At 44.4% G+C, this 22,132-nt stretch overlaps 1 protein-coding gene across 1 annotated transcript in view; it reads right to left on the bottom strand.

Moving 5' to 3' along the window:
* Positions 1–22,132, bottom strand: part of scospondin (subcommissural organ spondin) — a 56,613-nt gene that overhangs the window by 12,211 nt on the left and 22,270 nt on the right. Inside the window, exons 44-93 of the mRNA XM_027002950.2 lie at positions 21,672–21,922; positions 21,494–21,515; positions 20,871–20,991; positions 19,937–20,180; positions 19,604–19,745; positions 19,132–19,311; positions 18,501–18,701; positions 18,177–18,332; positions 17,885–18,046; positions 17,315–17,479; positions 16,899–17,090; positions 16,530–16,652; positions 16,275–16,404; positions 15,986–16,111; positions 15,806–15,897; positions 15,422–15,604; positions 15,033–15,203; positions 14,561–14,813; positions 14,358–14,404; positions 14,099–14,269; positions 13,789–13,923; positions 13,414–13,556; positions 13,200–13,294; positions 12,886–12,935; positions 12,627–12,797; positions 12,304–12,474; positions 12,049–12,128; positions 11,686–11,855; positions 11,519–11,565; positions 11,071–11,271; positions 10,726–10,896; positions 10,430–10,627; positions 10,035–10,134; positions 9,634–9,854; positions 9,111–9,260; positions 7,010–7,176; positions 6,666–6,811; positions 5,954–6,174; positions 5,598–5,633; positions 5,241–5,405; positions 4,702–4,911; positions 4,277–4,444; positions 3,835–3,969; positions 3,386–3,629; positions 2,817–2,969; positions 2,587–2,633; positions 2,228–2,398; positions 1,804–1,980; positions 395–550; positions 79–200 (exon numbers count right to left, since the gene is read on the bottom strand). Of these exons, the coding sequence (XP_026858751.2) occupies positions 79–200; positions 395–550; positions 1,804–1,980; positions 2,228–2,398; positions 2,587–2,633; positions 2,817–2,969; positions 3,386–3,629; positions 3,835–3,969; positions 4,277–4,444; positions 4,702–4,911; positions 5,241–5,405; positions 5,598–5,633; positions 5,954–6,174; positions 6,666–6,811; positions 7,010–7,176; positions 9,111–9,260; positions 9,634–9,854; positions 10,035–10,134; positions 10,430–10,627; positions 10,726–10,896; positions 11,071–11,271; positions 11,519–11,565; positions 11,686–11,855; positions 12,049–12,128; positions 12,304–12,474; positions 12,627–12,797; positions 12,886–12,935; positions 13,200–13,294; positions 13,414–13,556; positions 13,789–13,923; positions 14,099–14,269; positions 14,358–14,404; positions 14,561–14,813; positions 15,033–15,203; positions 15,422–15,604; positions 15,806–15,897; positions 15,986–16,111; positions 16,275–16,404; positions 16,530–16,652; positions 16,899–17,090; positions 17,315–17,479; positions 17,885–18,046; positions 18,177–18,332; positions 18,501–18,701; positions 19,132–19,311; positions 19,604–19,745; positions 19,937–20,180; positions 20,871–20,991; positions 21,494–21,515; positions 21,672–21,922 (7,553 nt within the window). The remainder of the gene's footprint in view (positions 1–78; positions 201–394; positions 551–1,803; positions 1,981–2,227; positions 2,399–2,586; positions 2,634–2,816; positions 2,970–3,385; positions 3,630–3,834; positions 3,970–4,276; positions 4,445–4,701; positions 4,912–5,240; positions 5,406–5,597; positions 5,634–5,953; positions 6,175–6,665; positions 6,812–7,009; positions 7,177–9,110; positions 9,261–9,633; positions 9,855–10,034; positions 10,135–10,429; positions 10,628–10,725; positions 10,897–11,070; positions 11,272–11,518; positions 11,566–11,685; positions 11,856–12,048; positions 12,129–12,303; positions 12,475–12,626; positions 12,798–12,885; positions 12,936–13,199; positions 13,295–13,413; positions 13,557–13,788; positions 13,924–14,098; positions 14,270–14,357; positions 14,405–14,560; positions 14,814–15,032; positions 15,204–15,421; positions 15,605–15,805; positions 15,898–15,985; positions 16,112–16,274; positions 16,405–16,529; positions 16,653–16,898; positions 17,091–17,314; positions 17,480–17,884; positions 18,047–18,176; positions 18,333–18,500; positions 18,702–19,131; positions 19,312–19,603; positions 19,746–19,936; positions 20,181–20,870; positions 20,992–21,493; positions 21,516–21,671; positions 21,923–22,132) is intronic.

The following is a 22,132-nucleotide window of genomic DNA, read 5'->3' on the forward strand; positions in this document are numbered from 1 at the left end:
AACTCAGATTTAAATAGGCTAGGCAGTGACAGTTGGAGATGTTTCCTTGAATACTCAGTGGTGGAGGGTCAGGCTGACCTGAGGACAGTAGCAGCCTGGAGTGCACTCTGCCTGAACCATGCAGGCATCCACCTGGCCATGCAGAACACACTGCTTCTCACAGGGTGAACCACACTCTGGCTGGAAGGGCTCCACACAGTCTGATACACAGAAGAAACAGAAGGACAAAGTTATTGAAGACATTCAGTAACATATAAAGGTAAATACACCTTACACTGCACTGGTGACCTTAGCTAGTGATCCAATTTGTTTCTGAAATTCAATGTGGATGTGGACATAAACATACATACACACGCACACAACACACTCCCACTCACGCACAGTATACTCTCACCCTGGCAGTCTTGAGGTTTACAGGGTTTGCTCTGCCGCTCAAGCTCAGTGCAGTGCTGGCCCCTAGTGGCAGAAGTGAGTGGTGCACGGTATCGCAGTTGCAACGGAGACACACAGGAACACGACGTCCACTCAGTCCACTCGGACATGGGACAGTCTGTGGGTGAGGGATTGGATTGCATGAGAAACTTAGTTTCTAGGTGAAGTGCACTTAAGAGAGCATTGCTCACAAATTGCTGCTGTTTTGCGACAAAATACAATTGAGTCAACATGATCAGTGTGAATTGACATCCATAAATGAATAAATGTATATTTTGCTTTGTTTATGAACATGGTGCAAAGTGTGCACTGTCACTACAGTGGGTAGAAATCTTAATGAAATTGGAAATGTAACACTATATTGTACATAATCGAAGAGAAAAACCACGCACCTCGTGGGGAAAAATATCCCGCGAAGTTTAAATGGGAGTGTATGGTAAATTGCAGGACACTGATTCTTGCAACAGCTTTAACATAAAATGTCGGCAGCAACACCGCTAATTCAATACCCTACCACTTAGAATTAGTATTATAGAAAAAAATAAATAAATCATTTTGCAAAAAAATGAGCCCACAGAGGGGCTGTGTTCACTTCCTTTGACTTGTAGCTACCATTACTGGACAGAGCCTCCAGGCAGGCTAAGCTGATCAACTTTCATCCTGATGTCAAATGTGATCCTGACACTGTGATCAAAGACATATATTATATGCATTTTATTAGCACCACTATTATCAATGTCCTCCTTGTACTGTATAGATCTGATGAACTTGACAATCGACGTAAGCCACAGTGGCTGGTAGCTAGGTAAATGTTGTTGAACCCTGATTACAATGTTAATCTCCACATGCTCTTTGCAGAAGTCGTTATTAAAAGTGAACTAATGAGTGAGGATACACCATTTAGACATTCAATTTAGTCATAAGTCATTTAACCTATCAGGATCCCTTAAAGTTCCTGTGGGTATGGAGCCCTCCTGTCTGATTATAGTTTAAGCCAACCATGACGACCTTTTGGCAGGTTTAGCGTTTTAGAATCATGTAAAACCTTAAATCGGGGTTTTAAGCGTATTTGTCGTGCAACCCACCATGCAAAACCTTTTTGGCATATTCCCAATTTTAATTCATGGCCAATAATGAGAAGTGTGTAGTGCAAATCAATAGAAAGTGCACAGTTGTTTCCGTTATGGGCGTGACCAGTGTGGGCATGGGTGCGGCCTAAGTGTGCTCTGTCTCTGCGGTTTTGTGAGTTATGTGACTTTACACTATATCATGATTATTATTTTGTTGTTGTTGTTGTTGTTGTTGTTGTATAGCAGTTAAGTATTTCAGGCAATACCCTAACCTTCTGTGGGGTGTCATATGGGATATTACCTGGACAGGGTCTCCGGTAGCACAGCTGAGTGTCCTCTCTGTTCCTCTCTGCCTCAGTTTGAGTAGGACAGGCATGATCACCCTCCTCCTCACACACACACTGCCTGCGTCGGGAAACCACACCTGCACCACAGCTCCGAGAGCATACTGACCAGCGGGACCATGGACACACATCGTCTGAGACCGAGAGACAAGACCAAGAATGTTATTAAATTTCAATCAGTGACAGATATTTATCATTAAATGCAACACAGCTACTACACCTTTAAATTGATGAGTTTAAAGATACACTTGGATTTTTCAGGGACATATAAATATATGCTAGTAAGCAATACTGGACATATGGGATATATAAATACCTGCAGGTAAGATATATTGTACACAGTACAGTATAGAATGCAGTAAACACTTAACAGAAGCGTACCAAGGCAGGGAGCAACATGGCAGTTCTGGGCCTCTCTCTCTGGTCCGAAGCAGTTGGTGCCGTTGTTACGGGGAGGCGGGTTGACACAGGCCCGGCTGCGGACCTGACCTCCCCGACCGCATGTAACAGTACAGTCAGACCACATGGACCATGGGGTCCAACCTCCATCCACTGCCAAGAAAATAAGCCTTCTAAGAACTCGCATCCTATCAAAATAATGTTCATTTTGGGCTGAGATTTTAAGTGACTGATTTTAAGTTACTGATCTGTAACTCCAAAATATGTTTTTGGATGGCTTCAAGAAAATGGTTTCAAGAAAATGTGCTTTTAAGGTTTAGGTCAGTGTAGTTTATACCCACCTTGACAGTCAATTTCTTGGCAATACTCTCCCTCAGGGATACATGTGCTGAATATAAAACCACACAAATACAAAAAAAAAAAAAACACAAAAAAAAAAACAGTTCACATACTGTTCTGTGATGCAGGGGATTTTTCTGTATATAGACTTTGTTTATTTACATTATGGCATAATTTTATCTCTACCCAGATATTTCAGAGAGAATCCTAAAACATTCTCCATCTCACCTACCATTGTTTACATTCCCCTTGTAACCACGTGTCTCCAACAGATAGCTCCTCATTGCCATGGAGACACAGTGGCGGACACAGCCCTAGGTCACATGGTTTGTGCTGAACTTCCTCAAAATGACAGTCTGCATCTGGACTCTCTGGTATCAGCGATCTGTAAAAGAAAGCGCCAATGCTCTGCCAATAGCAGTCCACCAAACTGATCCGTTTTAATTTTCCCTCATTGTTCGTCTCTGTCCAGCTCGCTCCCCGTACCTGTCCCATCACATTGTAGCTTTGCATCAGACCCTGAATGACAGGACCATTGTCCAATACATTTCATTTGCTCTCGTGAAAAATCCATCTGAAGTTCTGTGTTTCCTAATCCTGGAGTCCTAATCCTGATGTTCCACTCTAGGAAAACATTTTTAGCATTCAGCTTTGCTCCCATTTTTAAACTGACTGAGAGCTGGTTAGTCAACTAATCTAGGTGTGTAATGTGAAGGAGAAATTATTCTGGGGAAAGGGAAAACATTAGGATGTACAGTGCAGGGGTAGGCATGAGGAGCGGGACCCTTCTGCAGCGCTCACCTGAAGCGCGTTCTCTGTCCTGACCCACAGGTGGTGCTGCAGGGTGCCCAGCTGGACCAGGAACTCCAGGAGCAGTCGCTTTCCTCTGTGCAGCTACGGTTTGTGCAGGACAGCACTCCATCTGTACAGCTGCAGTTGTTGCAAGCCACTTCGTGCTGACTTCCTGCCGCCCAGCTCTGACCCAGAGCATCCACGCAGTCACACTGCCATGGCTTCACACACACCCCATCCTGCTGCAGCTCACCTGCATACATCCATGCAAATGCACACACATTCACACACACGAACACACACAAAATAGTTATCATAGCATAAACAAGTTATCATAGCATAAATTTGCTTATTGTGCATTTATCTACACCTTGGTTCATTTAAATCTACCGTACATAATAGTGATTTAAGATGAAAATATCTAAGTGTCAAAATTGCAGCTCTCTTGCGCCCCTTACCCCGAGGGCATCGGCAGCCAGCCTGGCACTCAGTACTGGCTTGGCACTGAATGCCTTGCTGCAGGTCTGAGCAACGCTGAGGGCATTCATTGGCACAGGGCACGAACTCCTGACCCAGTGGGCAGCCTTTGTCATCTGGCACGGACATATATGGACAGCACAATCATAAACAACACTTTCTATATTACATACCTGCGCTGTATGTTCTAATGTATAAGCACAAAAAAGTATGCCAAATAAAGTAAAGGTGACACCAGCACATCTGTTCCACAGCATATCCTACACCTACTCCACAGGCACTGTACCACTGTGCAACAAGCTTAAAAACAAAACAAATCAGCCTATATTAAACCTTTTTTCTAAAGTCCTGCTAGGCCTTCATGCTTCAGAGGGAACACTGAAAGGAGTGGTGAATCAAGTGGTGTATTTGAGACGGTCATACCACATGGTTTGGTGTTGCAGGGTTTGACTTGGTTCTTCTCTCCAACACACTTGTGCCCCCCGTTTTTTGGGGGAGGGCTGGAACAGGAGCGAGTTCGGATGGAGCGGCCACCCCCACACGACTGATCGCAGAGGGACCACGGACTCCAGCGAGACCAGCTCCCGTCCACTGTGGAGAGACAGCACTTGAGCCCTCATAACAACTTTAAGGTTTATGTTTAAAGATCTTGGAGGCTTTTGTTTGTATTTTGAACGTCTTTATTCATACAGTATATGTGGCTGTGGTATTTAATGCACACGTCCATTTTCCATGTTTCTGTGTTAAAACTTTATCAAAGTAAAAACAAAGGCACATTATGAGGAATAATCTTTTATGTTCTACCACTTTAGCTCAACATTTAAGGAAACTCTTAGTCAGTGGTATACCTCGGCAGGCACGGATGTTGCAGAAGCGGTGCTCCACGTTGCCCCCGAGGATGTCTGGGCACCAGGTTCCATTAACTCCCGGAGCGAGAAAAGTCCGGAAGCGCTGTTGCTGCCCGACCCCACAGGAGCGTGAACACACACCCCACTCCCCCCACTCTACCCATGAGCAGTTCCTGTGGGCACACACCTCTCCCACACACACTCCGCCATCTCCCAGAGACCAGCACAGCTAAGTGAGCTTACAGGCTTTTAAGCACAATTACAGACAACTGCTAATTGCAAAACCACATGTTTGTGCAATGAGTGTATTGAGTGTAATAGAGTGTATGAGAAGAATTAATAAGTATGTTTTCAAACTTCAGACATGAAACTATAACTTTTTAGTATCAGACAGTGACTAAAGACTTACAGATTGAAGGCACTTCCAAAGCTACCATGTACTGTCAAGAGTTCTATCACATAGGTTCATAGTAGATCTGGATAATGTGGCTGTAGAAATAATGCCAATAGCAGAGTGTGCAGAGTGGGTTCAGGTGTACCAGGACACTGAGAGAGGTTGCAGACTCTTTGTTGCCTGTTCTGTCCTGAGCAGGGTGCACTGACACATTCTCTCATACGGGTCTTCAGTGAAGGATGTCCTACATCACTGCAGCTTTTAGAGCATGCACTCCATGATGTCCACTGGGAGAAGCCCAAATCTTCATCTGCATTGAGAGAGAGAGAGAGAGAGAGAGAGAGAGAGAGAGAGAGAGAGAGAGAGAGAGAGAGAGAGCACTACTTAAGAGCCTAGGGATACACTAAGGGACTGATATGAATTAAGAATGATTTGGCTGAATTTTCATCACCTAGCTAAGCATTATATACATGTGCAATAAACTTCATGGTTACATGGTTACCTGATAGAGGTGGTTCATCTGTAGGACGCACATCAACTGCAAGTAAAGTGGTTATAAATCAGAATCACACAAACAAAGCTAATTTTCCATAAAGTATTACAGTGTTATAGGTTTATCATAACAGAAAGTGAGAGCATTGAGAGGAATAGTCATGGTACCATATTATTATTATTATTATTATTACTATTATTAGTTGCATTTATATGGCGCCTTTCTCAAACTCAAGGACGCTGAGGTTATATTGGTATCTATTGATATACCATCTATGATATGATACAAGATATTAGATATTTTATTAAAATAGAAATAAAAATAATAAATTGTAATATAAAGTGCTGAGGCGGTCTTTGGCTTACTGGGGCAGTCTGGGGTCTGGCAGTACATTGTCTCCTGCAGGGGACCCAGGCAGTCATGCCCCCCATGGGCTGGGCTGGGCTGGGTGCAGCCCCTGTTGCGCACCTTCTGCCCCAGACCCCCACAGCTGAGTGAGCAGGACCCCCAGGGGCCCCAGGGGCTCAGACCTCCATCACGAGGACAGGGCACCAGTGAACAGTTCCACCGACCATGCTGACACAAGCTGAGATGGACATCCAACAAAAATGAGATTACACTAACCAACTACGCTCAGGTTCAAGGAAGAATTATTGCCATTACTGGCAAAGACAGCTCTGGCTAAGAACCCAGCATCCCCTCACTAGGGAAGGAACACATTTTTCAAACATAGTCCAACAATATTTTTCTAGTGTATGGTGGGATCTTTTGCTTTCTTTATTTGCACATCATCTGTGCAACCAACCAGACTGGCTGTCCTCATTTCACTCAGCATATATACCTACACAATGCATACACCAGGAATTACAGAGCTTGGAATGTGTATTAAACATTTCAGTGGTACAGTCTAGTGGAAGTGTAAATTATTTGGGTCTTGCTCTTGAGCGGGCATTTCTGCCTACATGCCTCTCAGTTACACCACAGGGAGACTAGAGGAAGCACAGAGACTTTTCAGAAGGTCAGTGCTACTGACCCGACAGACATTAAATAAAGGTTTTCAAAAGCAGCTCTTCTTACCAAGTGCTACACTCATGCATCAGCTGCTCTCCAGACCAGAGCTCAGTTCCCATGGTGACGTTCTGTAGGTCTAGAGTTGACTCCGGGTTCGCAGACACTCTCTGAAGTGCACTCAAGAGCTCTTTGTCCACCAAGCATGGACACTCCTACACATAACACAAGAAAGCATTTCCAAACTCTTTGCATCCATTATATTAGAGTAGAGCCTTAAAACATATAGAGAACAAGCAATGTGATGAGCACTCAAAGTATCCACATAATTATTGTAGGGCTTCCTAGTGCACTCCTGTTGTGCAGTAATTGCAGAAATGGATGGCTAACCACCAGCGGGTCAGCGCTCTGACCTGTAGGCAGGCTCCGTGGTGCTGGTAGGTGTTCAGTGGGCAGTGACAGCCCTCTTCACAACCCTCTGAGTAACAGCCTTCCAGGCCACTGAGCTGGGCACAGCTGAAGGGGCAGCCCTCACCTCTCTCACATTCCCTGTACAGGCGGCCTGGGGGGCATCCCACCTCTGACACAGAGAGAATGCACACTACTACAACACACTGAACTGACACACAGAGAGAATGCACACTACTACAACACACTGAACTGACACACAGAGAGAATGCACACTACTACAACACACTGAACTGACACACAGAGAGAATGCACACTACTACAACACTGAACTGACACACAGAGAGAATGCACACTACTACAACACTGAACTGACACACAGGGAGAATGCACACTACTACAACACTGAACTGACACACAGAGAGAATGCACACTACTACAACACACTGAACTGACACACAGAGAGAATGCACACTACTACAACACTGAACTGACACACAGAGAGAATGCACACTACTACAACACACTGAACTGACACACAGAGAGAATGCACACTACTACAACACTGAACTGACACACAGAGAGAATGCACACTACTACAACACTGAACTGACACACAGAGAGAATGCACACTACTACAACACTGAACTGACACACAGAGAGAATGCACACTACTACAACACTGAACTGACACACAGAGAGAATGCACACTACTACAACACTGAACTGACACACAGAGAGAATGCACACTACTACAACACTGAACTGACACACAGAGAGAATGCACACTACTACAACACTGAACTGACACACAGAAAGAATGCACACTACTACAAGTTTTGCTTTCTAGGACAGCAAGGATTTGTTTTCTAGGAGAGCTAAGAAGCTTGCTTCCATCCAGTCCCTTGCAGATCTTGGCTTTATGAACAGCTCAAAACAGTGCACATCCTGCTACACTGAACACAAAATATTTGCTGTTCAATAGCCATATTTATAATCATTTGATGAGGCTGTTGATATGCACAAGACCCTAACATATCTTTATCGCACAAGGCCATAAGATATCCTACACATCACTGGAAATCTAATATGGAGAAATTTCTGCTGTTGCTATATACAGCAGTTATACAAGAGCCAATATTTCTGCAGCAGAACTTGACAGAACTTGTACTTCACATACACCTTGAAACAGTACCACGCCTGCAATGGATGTCCTTTATAAAAGGATCCAGTCACTTGTCTTCTTTAAGAATATACAGCTGTTGCAAAACTGGAATTGCAGAATGAGCAGATTATTTCACAGCAAGTCTCATGAAATAGCTCTCCTTGCTTTTCATGGCCCTGAGGAGAGAAGGCCATAGAATGGAGCCAGTTCACTGGGAAATGAGTGCAGTGCCCAGCCGGCCGCCGCAGCAGCCTGGGCCTGACTGGGGAACTTCCTTCACCCTGGATGATTAGCTGCAGCACACAGCCTTGAGGGAGAGTTTAATTACAATAGCAAACACCCCTCAGACAGTATGAATTGGAGCGCCCTCCAGATGGTATAGCCCAACTCTTATTTCTTAGATAACAAATTTAAAATTTAATAAGATTTTCATTTGGGGATAGTTTGCTTACCATGGAACAATGAAAAAAATGTAAGATTAAGCACTTTTTGAAAGTGGCTCTAGGCTCTTTTAATTAGGAGTTCCAAAAGGTTAGTTCCTCAGAGGGACAGAAGAAGACATCCATCATTTGGATTCATACCAATATTTATAGTCCCAAGTCAGCAGCTAAACTGGTACCCAGAGAGTACTGGAGGTGTTCATACATCAACCTGTGCATCTACCAGTAATGGCCAGTGATGAGCTTGGGTGGGAAAATGGGTTGGGTAGGCCACTAGAGTACATTCAACCAAAAAACATAATACATCTGAATGTTAATTGAACATCCCCTCACATGATTTCTGATGGTTTCATTTATTTTTTAAATGGAAAATCAGACCAGTCTCTTTCTCAGAACCATGGGCAGCCATGTGTGGAGAAAAAGCTGTGATATGTGTGAACGCTGCCCTGCTGAAGTGCAGGCCTGCTAAGAGGCTGGGCAGAAATGTGGTGTGCTACTTACCCAGACACACGTGCGTGTTGCAGGTCTTGCTCTGGCGTGTCATGCCCGTGCAAGGGGGGGTGCGGCAGGAGCGGGTGCGCCCCTGTTCCCCTCCCCCACAGGTAACAGAGCACACAGACCAAACTGACCAGTCAGACCATGGTCCTGTATCTGTGGAACACAGTTATAGAGGCTGATGGACTACTGCTTATTCTGTGCTGGGCTGAACTGGGCTGTAGAACAGAGTTGACTTTAATTAAATAAATTAATTGAAAGGAAACAACTGAAGAAATAAAAATAAATAAAAATAAATAAATATTATATATATATATATATATATATATATATATATATATATATATATATATATATATATATATATATATATAATTTGTATCTGATCTGAAAAGAATTGGATATACAGAAAGATTTTAATTAAGATTAAAAGTAATCATTTGTTAATAAATTGTTTTAACACAGTGTTAATAGTGTGAAAGGCAATAGTGTGAGTGTGTTAGTAGGTTTTATGCCTGGGTTCACAAACCTGTGCAGACTTGGCTGTTACACTCCCTCTGCTGGTCGCCTGCACCACTGCACTCTCTCCCGCCTCCTTGAGGGGTGGGATTATTACACTGACGAATCCTCATCTGGACTCCACCCCCACATGGGACTGAACACTCTGACCAGGGCCCCCACTGACTCCAACCGCCATCAACAAGGCAACCAGGAACTGAGTCACAGTGCAGGATACCTGCCTCACAGGTGCTGAGGTTTAAACACCAACAAAGCAAATCATCTGATCACAACTTCATTCTGGGCATATAGCATACAAGCTTCTCATTTTTCTTTAGTCTGTCATGGTAAAAAGGTGTTGCACTACACATCCTGGAGCACAACACTTTGGAACTAAATACTAGTTTTAGAGGAAGTTCTGGCCAACTTTACCAGTTGCTGCAGTCTCTGATGATGCTCTCTCCTGAATTTACATACTGCCAACCAGTCTTATCAGGCCACTCCCATGAAGTGTTGTTGATATTTAAACTCTCTGAATTATAGGGGAAAATAAAGACCAATTAATACAGAAAGAATACAGTTATATAAGTAATAGTTTCAAGCAGCATATTAGTGATGCTACAGTAGTGACAAACCAGCTTATTAAGTGACTTTAAATCAGTTGATGCTTCTTTACTTTTCCAAAGTTAAAGATACAATCTTTTACCTCTTACACTGCCAAAAATAGTTTTTAAACACTGGAAATGCAGCAATGAGTTTTAGAACTCAAATATTTTGCATAATAATAATAATACCAAAACCTTCCTCAAAAGGTGGGGTTTCCTCACCAGTGGTGCTGTTGTGGAATTTACAGTGGCATTCTTCTCTCTCCACACACACCCCATCCTGCAGAACCATGTCTCCTGGGCAGCCACACGTCCGACTGCACCCAGGTGTGTCCACGCACTCCGTGTCACCATGGAAATCTTCACAGGATCGAGGGCATGGCTTCCCACAAGGCCACTCCTCCTGTCCTCCCCCACAGTCTGATGGTCAAAATGACAAAAGGAATAGCATTTAAGCCATGTAACACATGGCCTTGATTTGGGATGAAAAACAGCCTGAATGCTGAAGGGCAGTTCACCAGTGCACACGGTCCAGTTGTCATGGCAGCCACGGCTCTGGAGACGTTCACTGTGGCAGGGTAGACCCCCGAAGCGGGCAGGGGGGCTGTTACACTCCCGCTTTCTCAAAGACACACCTGCACATGCGTCACACTCTGACCATGCACTCCACAAGCCCCATGATCCGTGCACTACACAGACAGAGAGAGGTAGTCAAAATAACTTTCTAGTTAAGAAAAATGCACCCGAAAGGACAAAATGTGCTGTCTAGATTACATTTTAATATGAGAGTTGCCTGAGTTATCTGCCCACTGAATCACAGCCTTTGACTCTCATGCATGACTAGTGGTAGAGATAAGTGTAACCTGGACAGAAGGTGATGGAAGGGCAGGGCTGTCTCTGGATCTGCACCCCCAGGCCCCCATGCACCTCCTGCAGGCCTGGACACGCCGCCCCTCCAGACCTGGACTCAGGACAGGCACAACTCCTGTAGCGAGAGACCCACTCAGCACCACATGTTTTAGAGCACGGTGTCCAGCTAGACCACTCACACCAGCCTCCATGCACTGAGAAACAGGACAGGAAGTGTGTGTGTGTGTGTGTGTGTGTGTGAGTGAGAGAGAGAGAGAGAAAGAAAGAGAAAGAGAAAGAGAAAGAGAGAGAGAGAGAGGCAGAGGGTTGTATTTTGAACTGATCTGCTACTTTCCCAATCCATAAGTCATAAACAAATATGCTTTTAATACAAAAGAATAAGAAATCATGCACATGTGAATGCAAGCACATGATCAAGCTAGAATAAGCTTGATGTCAAACCTGGGCATGGATCGTGGCTGCAGGTAAGCTGCCCTCCATCACAGGTACTAAACACAGAAAACACAAAACATAAGACAGAAAGGCAGAGCACACTGCAGTGGTAAATCCACAGTGCTCACTGATCACTGGCTCCCACATTTTCTTCCAACTACCTTCCTTTAACTCACCAGTTGTTGCAGCCATCTGGAGAGAGGACTGTGTCTCCAGGGGCAATGCGCCGGCCAGTGGACAGATCAAGACAGGGACACTGCTCTCTCTCTACACAGGCTGTGCTGTTATGATTCAACACTTTGCCATTGGTGCAGTAACAGCCAGGTTCGCAATGCCACTTGCAGTACTGTGGGATCATCATCACCATCACTGTCATTGTCACCATCAGGATGAACATAATTATCTTTAGCACTAATTCATGAGTCATTAGGATCTTGCATGGTGTGGAACATTAATTATAAATTCTGAACTCTTTGGCTGACCAACACTCTTAAAATAATTGGTGTGGTGAAGCAACTAGGAGATGAGCTTGTACTTACAGCCAGCTCATCACAGGAACGGGGACATGAGGGCCCACAGCTACTGAACGCAGTGCCTGGAACAGCTGAACATGGAGCCACTGAAAACACAACCTGCAGTTAAAGTCTAACACAGCCATCACATAACCAAGGAGTTGTATTTGTGCATAGCTACAGCCATGCAGGCATGCACATGCATACACAGTTACATGTACATAAAACAGACCCATATCTCCAAAGGAAATGCATTTAAAAACATTAAAAAATGTTATGTACCTGGGCAGTGGTCTGTGTTACAAGCAATAAGTTCAGTTCTGAGACCCTCACAGAAGTCTCCCTCTCCACCTACAACTGGCCTGTCACATTCTCGCCGCCGACTCCGAACACCCTCGCCACATGTCTTGGTACAGTCCGTCCAGGATGTCCACTCGCTCCACCCTCCATGACCTTTCAAGGAGAACAATGACAAAGTAAGGAAGAACATTTCACTTTTATTTACAAATATCCTGACTAGACTTACAGATATCCTTTAAATGCTATTACTGATAGTAAAGGTATACTTCACGCTAGAACAGAGTCATGTGGGTGGGGTCTCTCACGGCTGCATGGAGAGAAGGCGCACACATGATCCTCGCGTTCTGGTCCAAGGCAGGGTAATCCGGTACCGGCCCGCTCTGGACTGGAGCAGAAACGATAGCGCGACTGCAGCCCAGCACCACACGATGCGGAGCACACGCCCCAGGGCGTCCAGGCTGACCAGCCACCATCCACTGAGGGAATATCCCACTTGTAAACACACACAGACACACACACAACTCTGCCAGCTGCAAACCAGTTGCACCTCCTGGAGGATCTTACCATTACACTCCAAATGTGTGCAGTTCACCAGCTTTCCTGACTCACAAGTGCTATAAAACAAAATGAATGAGTGATTATGTGCAATCAAACTTAGGGAGCCTCAGAAGAATTAAATGAAGTACAAGACAATGCATCCCATATAAAGCAATTATGTAAAATCCACAATGAGTGTTTAGTGTGTCAGAAAGGAAAATAAATGACAAATTCTTCACATTCATAAGTATAAGGCAGCCAGGAGTGGGAATGCTAGTCTCCGACAGTCGTCCTATTGCAGTGAATGTAGACGGCAAAAGGGCTGCTGTACGATTCTTTACCAGTTGCTGCAGTCCTTAGTGACAACAGTTCCAGGCCCATACTGTTCCCCATCTACATCACAGCGGCATAGAGGTAAAGGCACACAGCTCCCATCCTGAAGGAGACACAGCACCATCTCACACCAGGAGGACAGAGACCAGCGCAATGATACAGGATCAGACACAAGCACACGCACGAACACGCACGAACGCGCACACACACACACACACACACCTGTAGGGCAGAACCCAGGGGGCAATGACATCCAGGTGAACATGTAAAGTTTGCATTGGTATCCATGGACAGATCAGAGCAGAGCAGCACCTCTCTGATACACTCTGTCCACTCCTGACCCGCAGCACAAACAGTGCCGCCACCTGCAACACAGGGCAGCAGGGGTCAGAGCAAAGGGCAGGGCAGCAGCATTCAGCATTCAGCATTCATTAACAATCATTCATGCAAAGTATCCCTGAATAATAATGATCCAACAACACGTAACACCACCCACATACCCGGCAGGTACACACCTGCACACACCCGCACACAAGCCCACACACCCGGCCACACCTGCAGCTCCCCTCCCTGTACAGTCAAGTTCAATGTACTCACTGCAGGGCTGAAGGTTGCAGGCACTAAATTGCTGCGGAGTGCCATGGCTTCTGACTAGTCCTCGAGTTCTGTTCCGGTAGCCACCACCACATGGCACTGAGCATTCAGACCATGCACTCCACGGCCCCTTAACACCTGCAGAAACACAGACACATATACACACATAGTCATGTGCATCCACATAAAACAAGCAGAAGATACCAAAAGAAAGATTATATCCAAAGAACAATTTCTAATTTGGTACTTGAGTACAAAAACACTTTTTTTTGTTAAATTAATAAAGTGTCCTACCAATCAGATAAAGACCTACCACTACAAGGGTAGAGGCTACATGTGTCCAGGCCAATCCGGTCACCCTCACAAGGACGACCCCCAAATGCTTGTGATGGATTGGTCCCCGAGCGGTACCGCCTCCTAATGCCCACATCACATGTCCTGCTGCAGGCACTCCAGGAAGTCCACTCACTCCAACCACAGTCAACTAAGACAACAGTTAAATAGAAAAATGTGTGCAGCGGTTGGCAAAAACATTAAAATATGTATGATCTTGAAAGGGAAATCCATCTCACCAGGGCAGGGTTTCGTACCACACCGCATGTCTCCATTAATGCATGTGCTGGTGGGGGACAAGCAAAAACATGCAGATACTCAACTACCATCACATATTCCAAGACACCAAGAACAGATGGACTACAATTAACAATTTCATTCAAACTAACTGTTATCGATTCCTCAAAGAGAAAAACAAGAGAGAAGTGGAGAGAAGAAGTACCAGTTGTTGCATGCATCATGTGGCACACTGTCACCCTGTGAATAGAGCACCCCCTCGTGGAAGCAGGGGCAGTGACTAAGGTGCACACAGGTGTTGTTGAATAGGTAAAGGCCCGGAGAACAGTAGCAGCCATCATAACACTCTGTAGCGCACTCTGCTGAGGCCGTGACATCAAGACATACACGTGGGCATGCCCCACCCTGAACCTGGCACTGTTCCTTAGACAGGTAGCTCATACCAACCGGGCATACACCTGTGAACCAAATGTAAACACACACCTGTGAGCCAAACACTCACAAACATACACATAGACACAGGGGTATGGCAATTATACCACACACACACACACACACACACGCACATGCATTATTACACAAGACGCAAGGTTGAGAAGTGGTCCCAAGATCGAAATCCCTGAGGGAGTGAGCTGGTTCCTCCCCAGAGAGGTGGAGATGTGCAGGCGGCTGTGTACCTGTGCAGGGCTGGGAGTTGCAGTCTCTGGTCTGGATGTGGGGGCCCAAACAGATGCTGCCTCCATACAGAGGGGGAGGAGAGCTGCAGAAACGCTCTCGGGTCTGAGCACCGGAGTCACACTCTGATGAGCACGCAGACCATGCAGACCATGCAGACCACCCGCCACTGACTGCACAAACAGAGACAGAGGAAAAGAACTTCCATAATACACTTAGGCTTAAACGGTTATCCAGTGTTTCATACATGTGAGTCTGTATAACAAGGAGATTAAGAGTATTAGCTTTATCTTTTTTTTTCCTTTTTTGCTGGTGGTGTAACTGTGTGTGTGTATACCTGGACAATATATATGTGTGTGCATACCTGGACAATATATCTGTGTGTGTATACCTGGACAGTGGAATGTGTTGCAGGGCTCCTGTTCTTCCGCCTCTCCAACACAGGGGGCACTAGATTCAGTGTTGTTACAGCTCCTAAAGCGATGTCTCATTCCCACATCGTTCACATGATGAAAGCATGTCTTGCTGCACTCGGACCACACTGTCCACTCAGTCCATGGAGCTCTGCTAGGACCTGAAGGTGTTCAACACCAACATAAAACAACAGTAGGCTTTAAAACTCCAAAACTGCCACTCTCCATAAAAACAAATCATGTTTATGTGCCAAATCATGTTTATGTGCCAAACCCTCTACTGAGTTAAACATGGTCTTGAGCATGGTCTTATGTAGGTTACAAGGATGTGCATTTTTTGTTGTTAACAGCTGGAATCAGACCTGGTGGGCAGGGTGTGGAGCACTGTCGTGCCTCTGTGGAGTCCCCGACGCATGGTTCTACACTTGCTGCCTCAGAAGGACCCAGGGCTGACCTTCAGGAGTAGGTCATGAAGAATAAATCAAAGATATGTTTTGTAAACCAGTGAGGAGTAACATCTAGGCAATAGAGGTTCAGTGTACCTGAAGCGCTGCTGTATTCCGATTCCACAGCTGCTGTCACATGAGGTCCATGAGGACCAGGCTGACCAATCACATTTGGCAATACAGCTGGAGTTATCACAGGCCACATGGCTGCCTCGACACACACTGCAGGATTAAACACAGACTGGGGTCATATTAGGTGGCATGCAGAAAGTGTAAAAGATATGAATCACATGTTAAATTTGATCACTTTTGCTGAAGGATAAGAATGATCAGGGGAGCAGAGTTTTAATCAGCTACATTGCAAGAGGCATTTAGTCCCACTCACCAGGTAGTGCAGTTGTCTTTGATGACCTCTTTCCCTGGCTGAAGAACCAACCCTTCCCACAAGCAAATACACCTGCTGGCATTGACACAACTGTGATCTTGAAGAAAGAGACCTGCTGGACAACGACACCCTGAAAAAGAAAATGTCATTATGACAACAGCAAGAAAAAGAAGTGCAAAAAGAGTCCATCATACTGAGAGAGGGCTTGTCTAGGTTCTGAACTGAAACTGAGCTGCTATGTTCATGCGACGCTACCTGTAACGCAGTGGGTGGAGCAGTTCCTCTCAGAGTGGAGGGCAGAGCAGGTCAGAGGACACGGCTCCACTCTCCCCTCGGCACAGTCAGCCTCCGTCACCAGCACCTGGCCATTAGCACAGCCTGGAGCAAATAACAGACCTCACTTACAGCAGGTCATATGAGCCAAGAGCCAACAGAAAATTCACACCCAGAATGACAGATCTGACACCTCGAAGACAAAACACTTAAAGCAAGAATAAATAGCATCTAATGGGGTGGCTGCTAACTCCCGAATAACTGCGACTTCATTATTTCTCAACATGTCATAAGGGTGTGTTGAAGTTTCCTAAGAAGAGCTTCCATGGCAACTCCTATTCCTGCACAGACCTGTCTGAGAGTCTGTGCTGGTCCCACACGGTTGTGTGTTGCAGCTCTGCGTCTGCATGGTCATCCCCTTGCACACTTGACCATTGTTTTTTGGTGGAGGGTTTGAACAGGACTTGCTCCGTCTCCTCAGGCCTCCACCACACGTCGCATCACACTCTGACCACTCACTCCACTCAGACCACTGACCATCCACTGAGTGAGAGGAGAGAAATATAGAGAGAGAGAGAGAGAGAGAGAGAGAGAGAGAGAGAGAGAGAGAGAGAGAGAAAGAGGAAAATTGTAACCCAGTGGCCAAAAGAGACCCATGACACAGAGTAAGTGAACATAAATTGATATCATACCCTGCCTTGAACTGTAAATACTCAAAACCACATGCATCAATCAGACAAAGCCCGCTGCACATGACTCACGCTTACCAGGGCAGGCCTGAAGGAAACAGGCCCTGCTGTCAAACTGAGCTCCACCACAGGAGCCTTCTGCCCGGGCATCTCTCAGGATCTCTCGCTGCCGGAACAGGGAACCCAGGCCACACGAGACACTGCACTGACTCCACGCTGTCCATGCAGACAGCACACAGTCTACTGGAAGACACCGCAGAGACACAGAGCCACTCTGACACATGCTTAGTGATGGTACATCAGAAGCTAATCATGTCCTTTAAAACAAAATCTATCCTTTTCTTAATCTAATATCTTTTCTCTTTTGTTACTATAGGTCCATGAGGTTACTATAGGTTTCATGAGGTTGACACTAGACAGCCAGTATAAATTTAGAAAAACATAAATTCATTAGAATCCAGTCTACATTGCAGTAAAATACAAACAATATGCTTGACAAGAAAATATTGTGTATAAAAACACAATTTCTTAATCTTGCAATATTACTTTCAATTCTGCAATCTTAATCTTACTTACAATCATTCGAATCATTAAAAATGCTATTTTTTCCTCCAATATGGGTAAACCGATATGTAATTGTGCACCTACCACAGTCACTCTCATCTGAGCCATCAGCACAGTCTTTCTGCAGGTCACACTTTTTGTTCAGATGCACACACTCTCCACTGCCACAGGTAAACTGCTTAGCAGAGCAGGGACTGGGCACCAGGGGATGCCTTGTAGGCGTTACTGGCGGAAGTGTGGAGAAACCTAAAAGATGAGGTTGAGTGATGCAACAAAAAAACAAAGAAAATGTAATAACCTGCAAGTTAGCCATAGTTTTCATTGAATGGAAGACCGGAGCAAAAAGGCGTTTGGTGGATGTAAGTAAGAAAAATACCACAATGATCCTCATCTGAGCCGTCAGGACAGTCCTCTTGTCCATCACACACAAGGCCTGTATCCACACAGCCAAATCTCTTGCAGGCAAACTGGCCCTCCACGCACAACACCCTGGGTAAGCCACCATCATGCGATGTTGTTGTGTCTGACAATCCTACAAACACATTTTTGCTACAGGTTAAATATAAACCCCATGAAGTCCTATAAGTTAATATATTGACAACTCTGTTTTATAGACCACTGTTCATAGCTACTGTAGCTCTTTCTATGTATATCCCAAACCTGAATCCTTAAGATGGAGGAGCGGGATGTCTACATATACCTGGTTCTCCAGTTGGTTCCTGAGGTCCAGTGCCAGGTATTCCTGTCCCAATGGGAGAAACAGTGGCCACCCCAGGATATCCAGCTTGTGGGGTCATGGTGTACAGTCCTGGAGGTCCAGAAGTGTACTCACGGTAACCTGGGCTTCCTGTCAGTGCAGTTTGATTCTGTAATCCTGGTAATCCTGTAGGGGAAACTGTGCCTAATGATGCACAAAGTACATTAAATGACATTTATGAAAGGACAAAATTTCTTACATAACAGGCTATGCAAAGATGAACATTTCATGAGAGACTTTATAGCTCCAGTGAAAAGTCACTGTAAGACCACAGCTTCCAAAATGTATAATGCTACCATATTTAGGATATGGTCAATTATTAAACAATTATTATTATTCCTTATTCAGGGAAACCACAAACAAACCTGGCTAGAGATTAGTGTAAAAAGTCTCTTTTCTCCAACATTGGTTAACTGTGGCATAATACCAATGTCCACTTTATGGACTTAGATAGCAATGGTTTCTAGCTGTTTGATATGTGTCCACTCAAATACATTCATGGCCAGTTCACCCTGTCACAGTCTAAAGTTTATCTGAGGTGCTATTTTGTCATTCTTAGTTGTACTGAACTCACCGCAGCCCAGTTCGTCTGAGTGGTCTTTACAGTCCAACCTGCCATCGCATAGAGCTTGCACAGACACACACTCGCCACTCAGACAGGCAAACCATCCAGGCTCACAGCTCCTTGCTGTTACCACCCTATCACCAGGGGGTGCTGTGGTCACTTCCACACTGCTGGGTGTGACCAGCTCCTCTGATATGAGAAAACGAACATGATTATAGTAGTAAATGCACAGTAGTCATCTGATTAAAAGAAGCTTTAAAGGCTTATTTGCACATACAGGACTCAATATCAACAGTGTATTATAAATATCAACAATGTACTGAATTTAAATGAGTTTGAATAAGCTCAATGAACCTTGAACTTTAGAGATCTCATATAAATTCAACCAGTGCCAATAAAACTGAAAGCTGCATTTTGAATTCCAGAAAAGAACAGAGCATTTCTCCCAATTTCTCACAGAGGGAAAGAGGTTGGGGCCTACCTCCTCTGCAGCCCAGCACCTCCACCCGCAGGTAAAAGGTGTGGCGGTACTCCACAGGTATGATGCGCAGGTAACGAGCTCTCACAAGCCTGCCCAGCCAGCGTGTGACTGGAGTCCTGCCCACCAGACGCACCTTAAAAATCTATCATACAGCAGAGACACAAAATGTAATGATAGCCCTTCTGTGAACCTGTTCCTGAACCTGACATAAGGGCTGTCTAATGCAACCTTCACTAAAAAAAGCTAAAAGAGTGTGTTCATTACTGCCACAAAGGGATATACAAAGGGAGATACAGAAGGAGTAATGGTAAGACCCAAAACTGTCCCCCATACCTTAGGGGATGAGCCTCTGATTCCAGTCTCAGTGAAGTCAGTGAAGTGGTTTTCAACTAGGGCAAAGGCCAGGCGATACCTAGTGAGGTAGCCCCACATGCGCTCACTGCCATGGATGATGACCCCTGACCCCTGACTGCCCTGGGTGATAACCCCTGACACCCAGGTCGGCTCCAGGAAATCCACCTGGAAGTAGGGGTGGGGGTCTCCTGGCAATGGGCTCCAGCCAGGTTCCATCACTAACCTAAGGTGTCACGATGTTACAGGATGCAGTTATTAAAGGTGACAATAATGAGTTTTGGTAATTGCACAGTAGGATAAAATACACAACCATCCCTAGATATTCACAAGTTGCAAATGTGCGTGTTCGGTTATTAGCAGGTTTGCCATCCAAAAAATGTTTTGGGTTTTTTTTAGATTTGCGGATTACTGTGAAAAATCTGTAAAGTTTTCTTATGTAAAGAAAACAAAACAAAAAAATCATATGAAGTAAAAAAAAAATCATAAAAAGTAAAAAAAAAAATATGGGTATTATTAATCTGTTTATATTGTTTTGTGATGATCAGACGCATTAGTAATAAAGGGATAGGGGAGCCTAGAGTTTTTCACAGTTTCCCACATTGACGAGGGTCTTGCTCCCCAAACCCCAGTGAATATCAACAGAAGACTATTAACAGAATATTAACTCCATTACTAATCTTTAACTCACTGTGATTCCTTTATAGCGCTTTTGTCAGAGACCATAAAAAGTCAAAATCATCAAAGAAGATCAGACATATAGAATATATGTCTGAATATATGTACATATAGAATATATATATAGAAACAATCAGACTTGATATTTCTTTATATTTCATATAATAAGATGTACTGATCCAGTCTGTAGATGAGTACTTTACAATCTCTCTTCCACTGCCCATGCCATGACACTCACACATTGGGCACAATATTGAGACGGCCTGCGTCAGCTGGGTTATTTTGTCTAGATGATGAGGAGGTCAGCTGACCATAGTGAATACGACCATCCTCCAATCCCAGAGGAGTGGAGCAGAATCCTATATAACAGAAAATGTTGCACTGACAAATCATGTTCACAGTTGTGTCTATTAGGCCTGCCAATTAATTACATTTCCATGTTAACCAGTCTGGGCCATTTTATTATTCCCAAGAAACATACTGGGCTATGAATGAATCAGGGTTATGACTTAACAATAATAAATAAATAGAGTGACTGCAGTATTGTTTTGCCTCTTAGTTCATATATACTTATATAGGTTTTGAAATTGTATTGCTTTTGGTCACATAGGTCCTGAATTCTTTGCCAATCAGTCAAGATTAACTTATTTTCTCCTTTGTCTTTTGTCTTTCTTTTAAATATTGAGTAACTCCATGAATTTCTGTCTCACATTACACATTATCTCACATCATAGGGTAAATATCAAGGAATATCATTGTTTACTGAAGGAATTTACTACAGTACTCATTCAATGCAGACCAGGGGTGTTAAAACAAATACAAAAGTTGTCTGAAAGCAAAAAAAAAAAGATAACTAGCTACCTTGGTATCCAGGGCTGGCCTCCTATGAAAGAACAGGGAGAGAGATTATATCAGTCATCACCAAAGCTTTATTTTAGCTGTGAATCTTTTTACAATAATTTTCAGGTTTACTCTCCACACTGGTGATTTTTACCATGTGCAGATAGTCTATTGTGTGATTGTAACAGTGAGGTCTTACAAGTGGAGCAGTTGTAGTTGGTGTTCTTGCTGACATAATGGCAGCCATACTCGGAGTACTGAGAGGAGCAGGTGTGGGAGTGACATGGGTAATATTTTTGTGGGGGACACAGCCACTCTCATCCACTCCATCTGGACACTGAGGTACCCCATCACATCTCTTTGTTGACTCAATACAGCCCCCTGGAGGAGAGCAGGAGAACTGACCCTTAAGGCAGCCTGTAGGTCTTGGGGTAGGAGATGGGTGAGTTCCTGAAGGAAACATTTCAGTTTAGGAAGACACTGATGTATGTTGGAATCCATTTTCACTCTCTGAATGAGATTAACATTTAATTAAAAAGAAAACATCAAACTTAATTATGATCTCATTTTGTGTAAGAATATTATATAAAATATAGAATTTATAAAAGCATGCATTGGTAGATCAGAGTGAAGTGTTCTGTAAAACAGAACTGAAAGAGT

The sequence above is a fragment of the Electrophorus electricus genome, chromosome 10, assembly GCF_013358815.1.
Source record: "Electrophorus electricus isolate fEleEle1 chromosome 10, fEleEle1.pri, whole genome shotgun sequence".
Lineage (NCBI taxonomy): Eukaryota > Metazoa > Chordata > Actinopteri > Gymnotiformes > Gymnotidae > Electrophorus > Electrophorus electricus.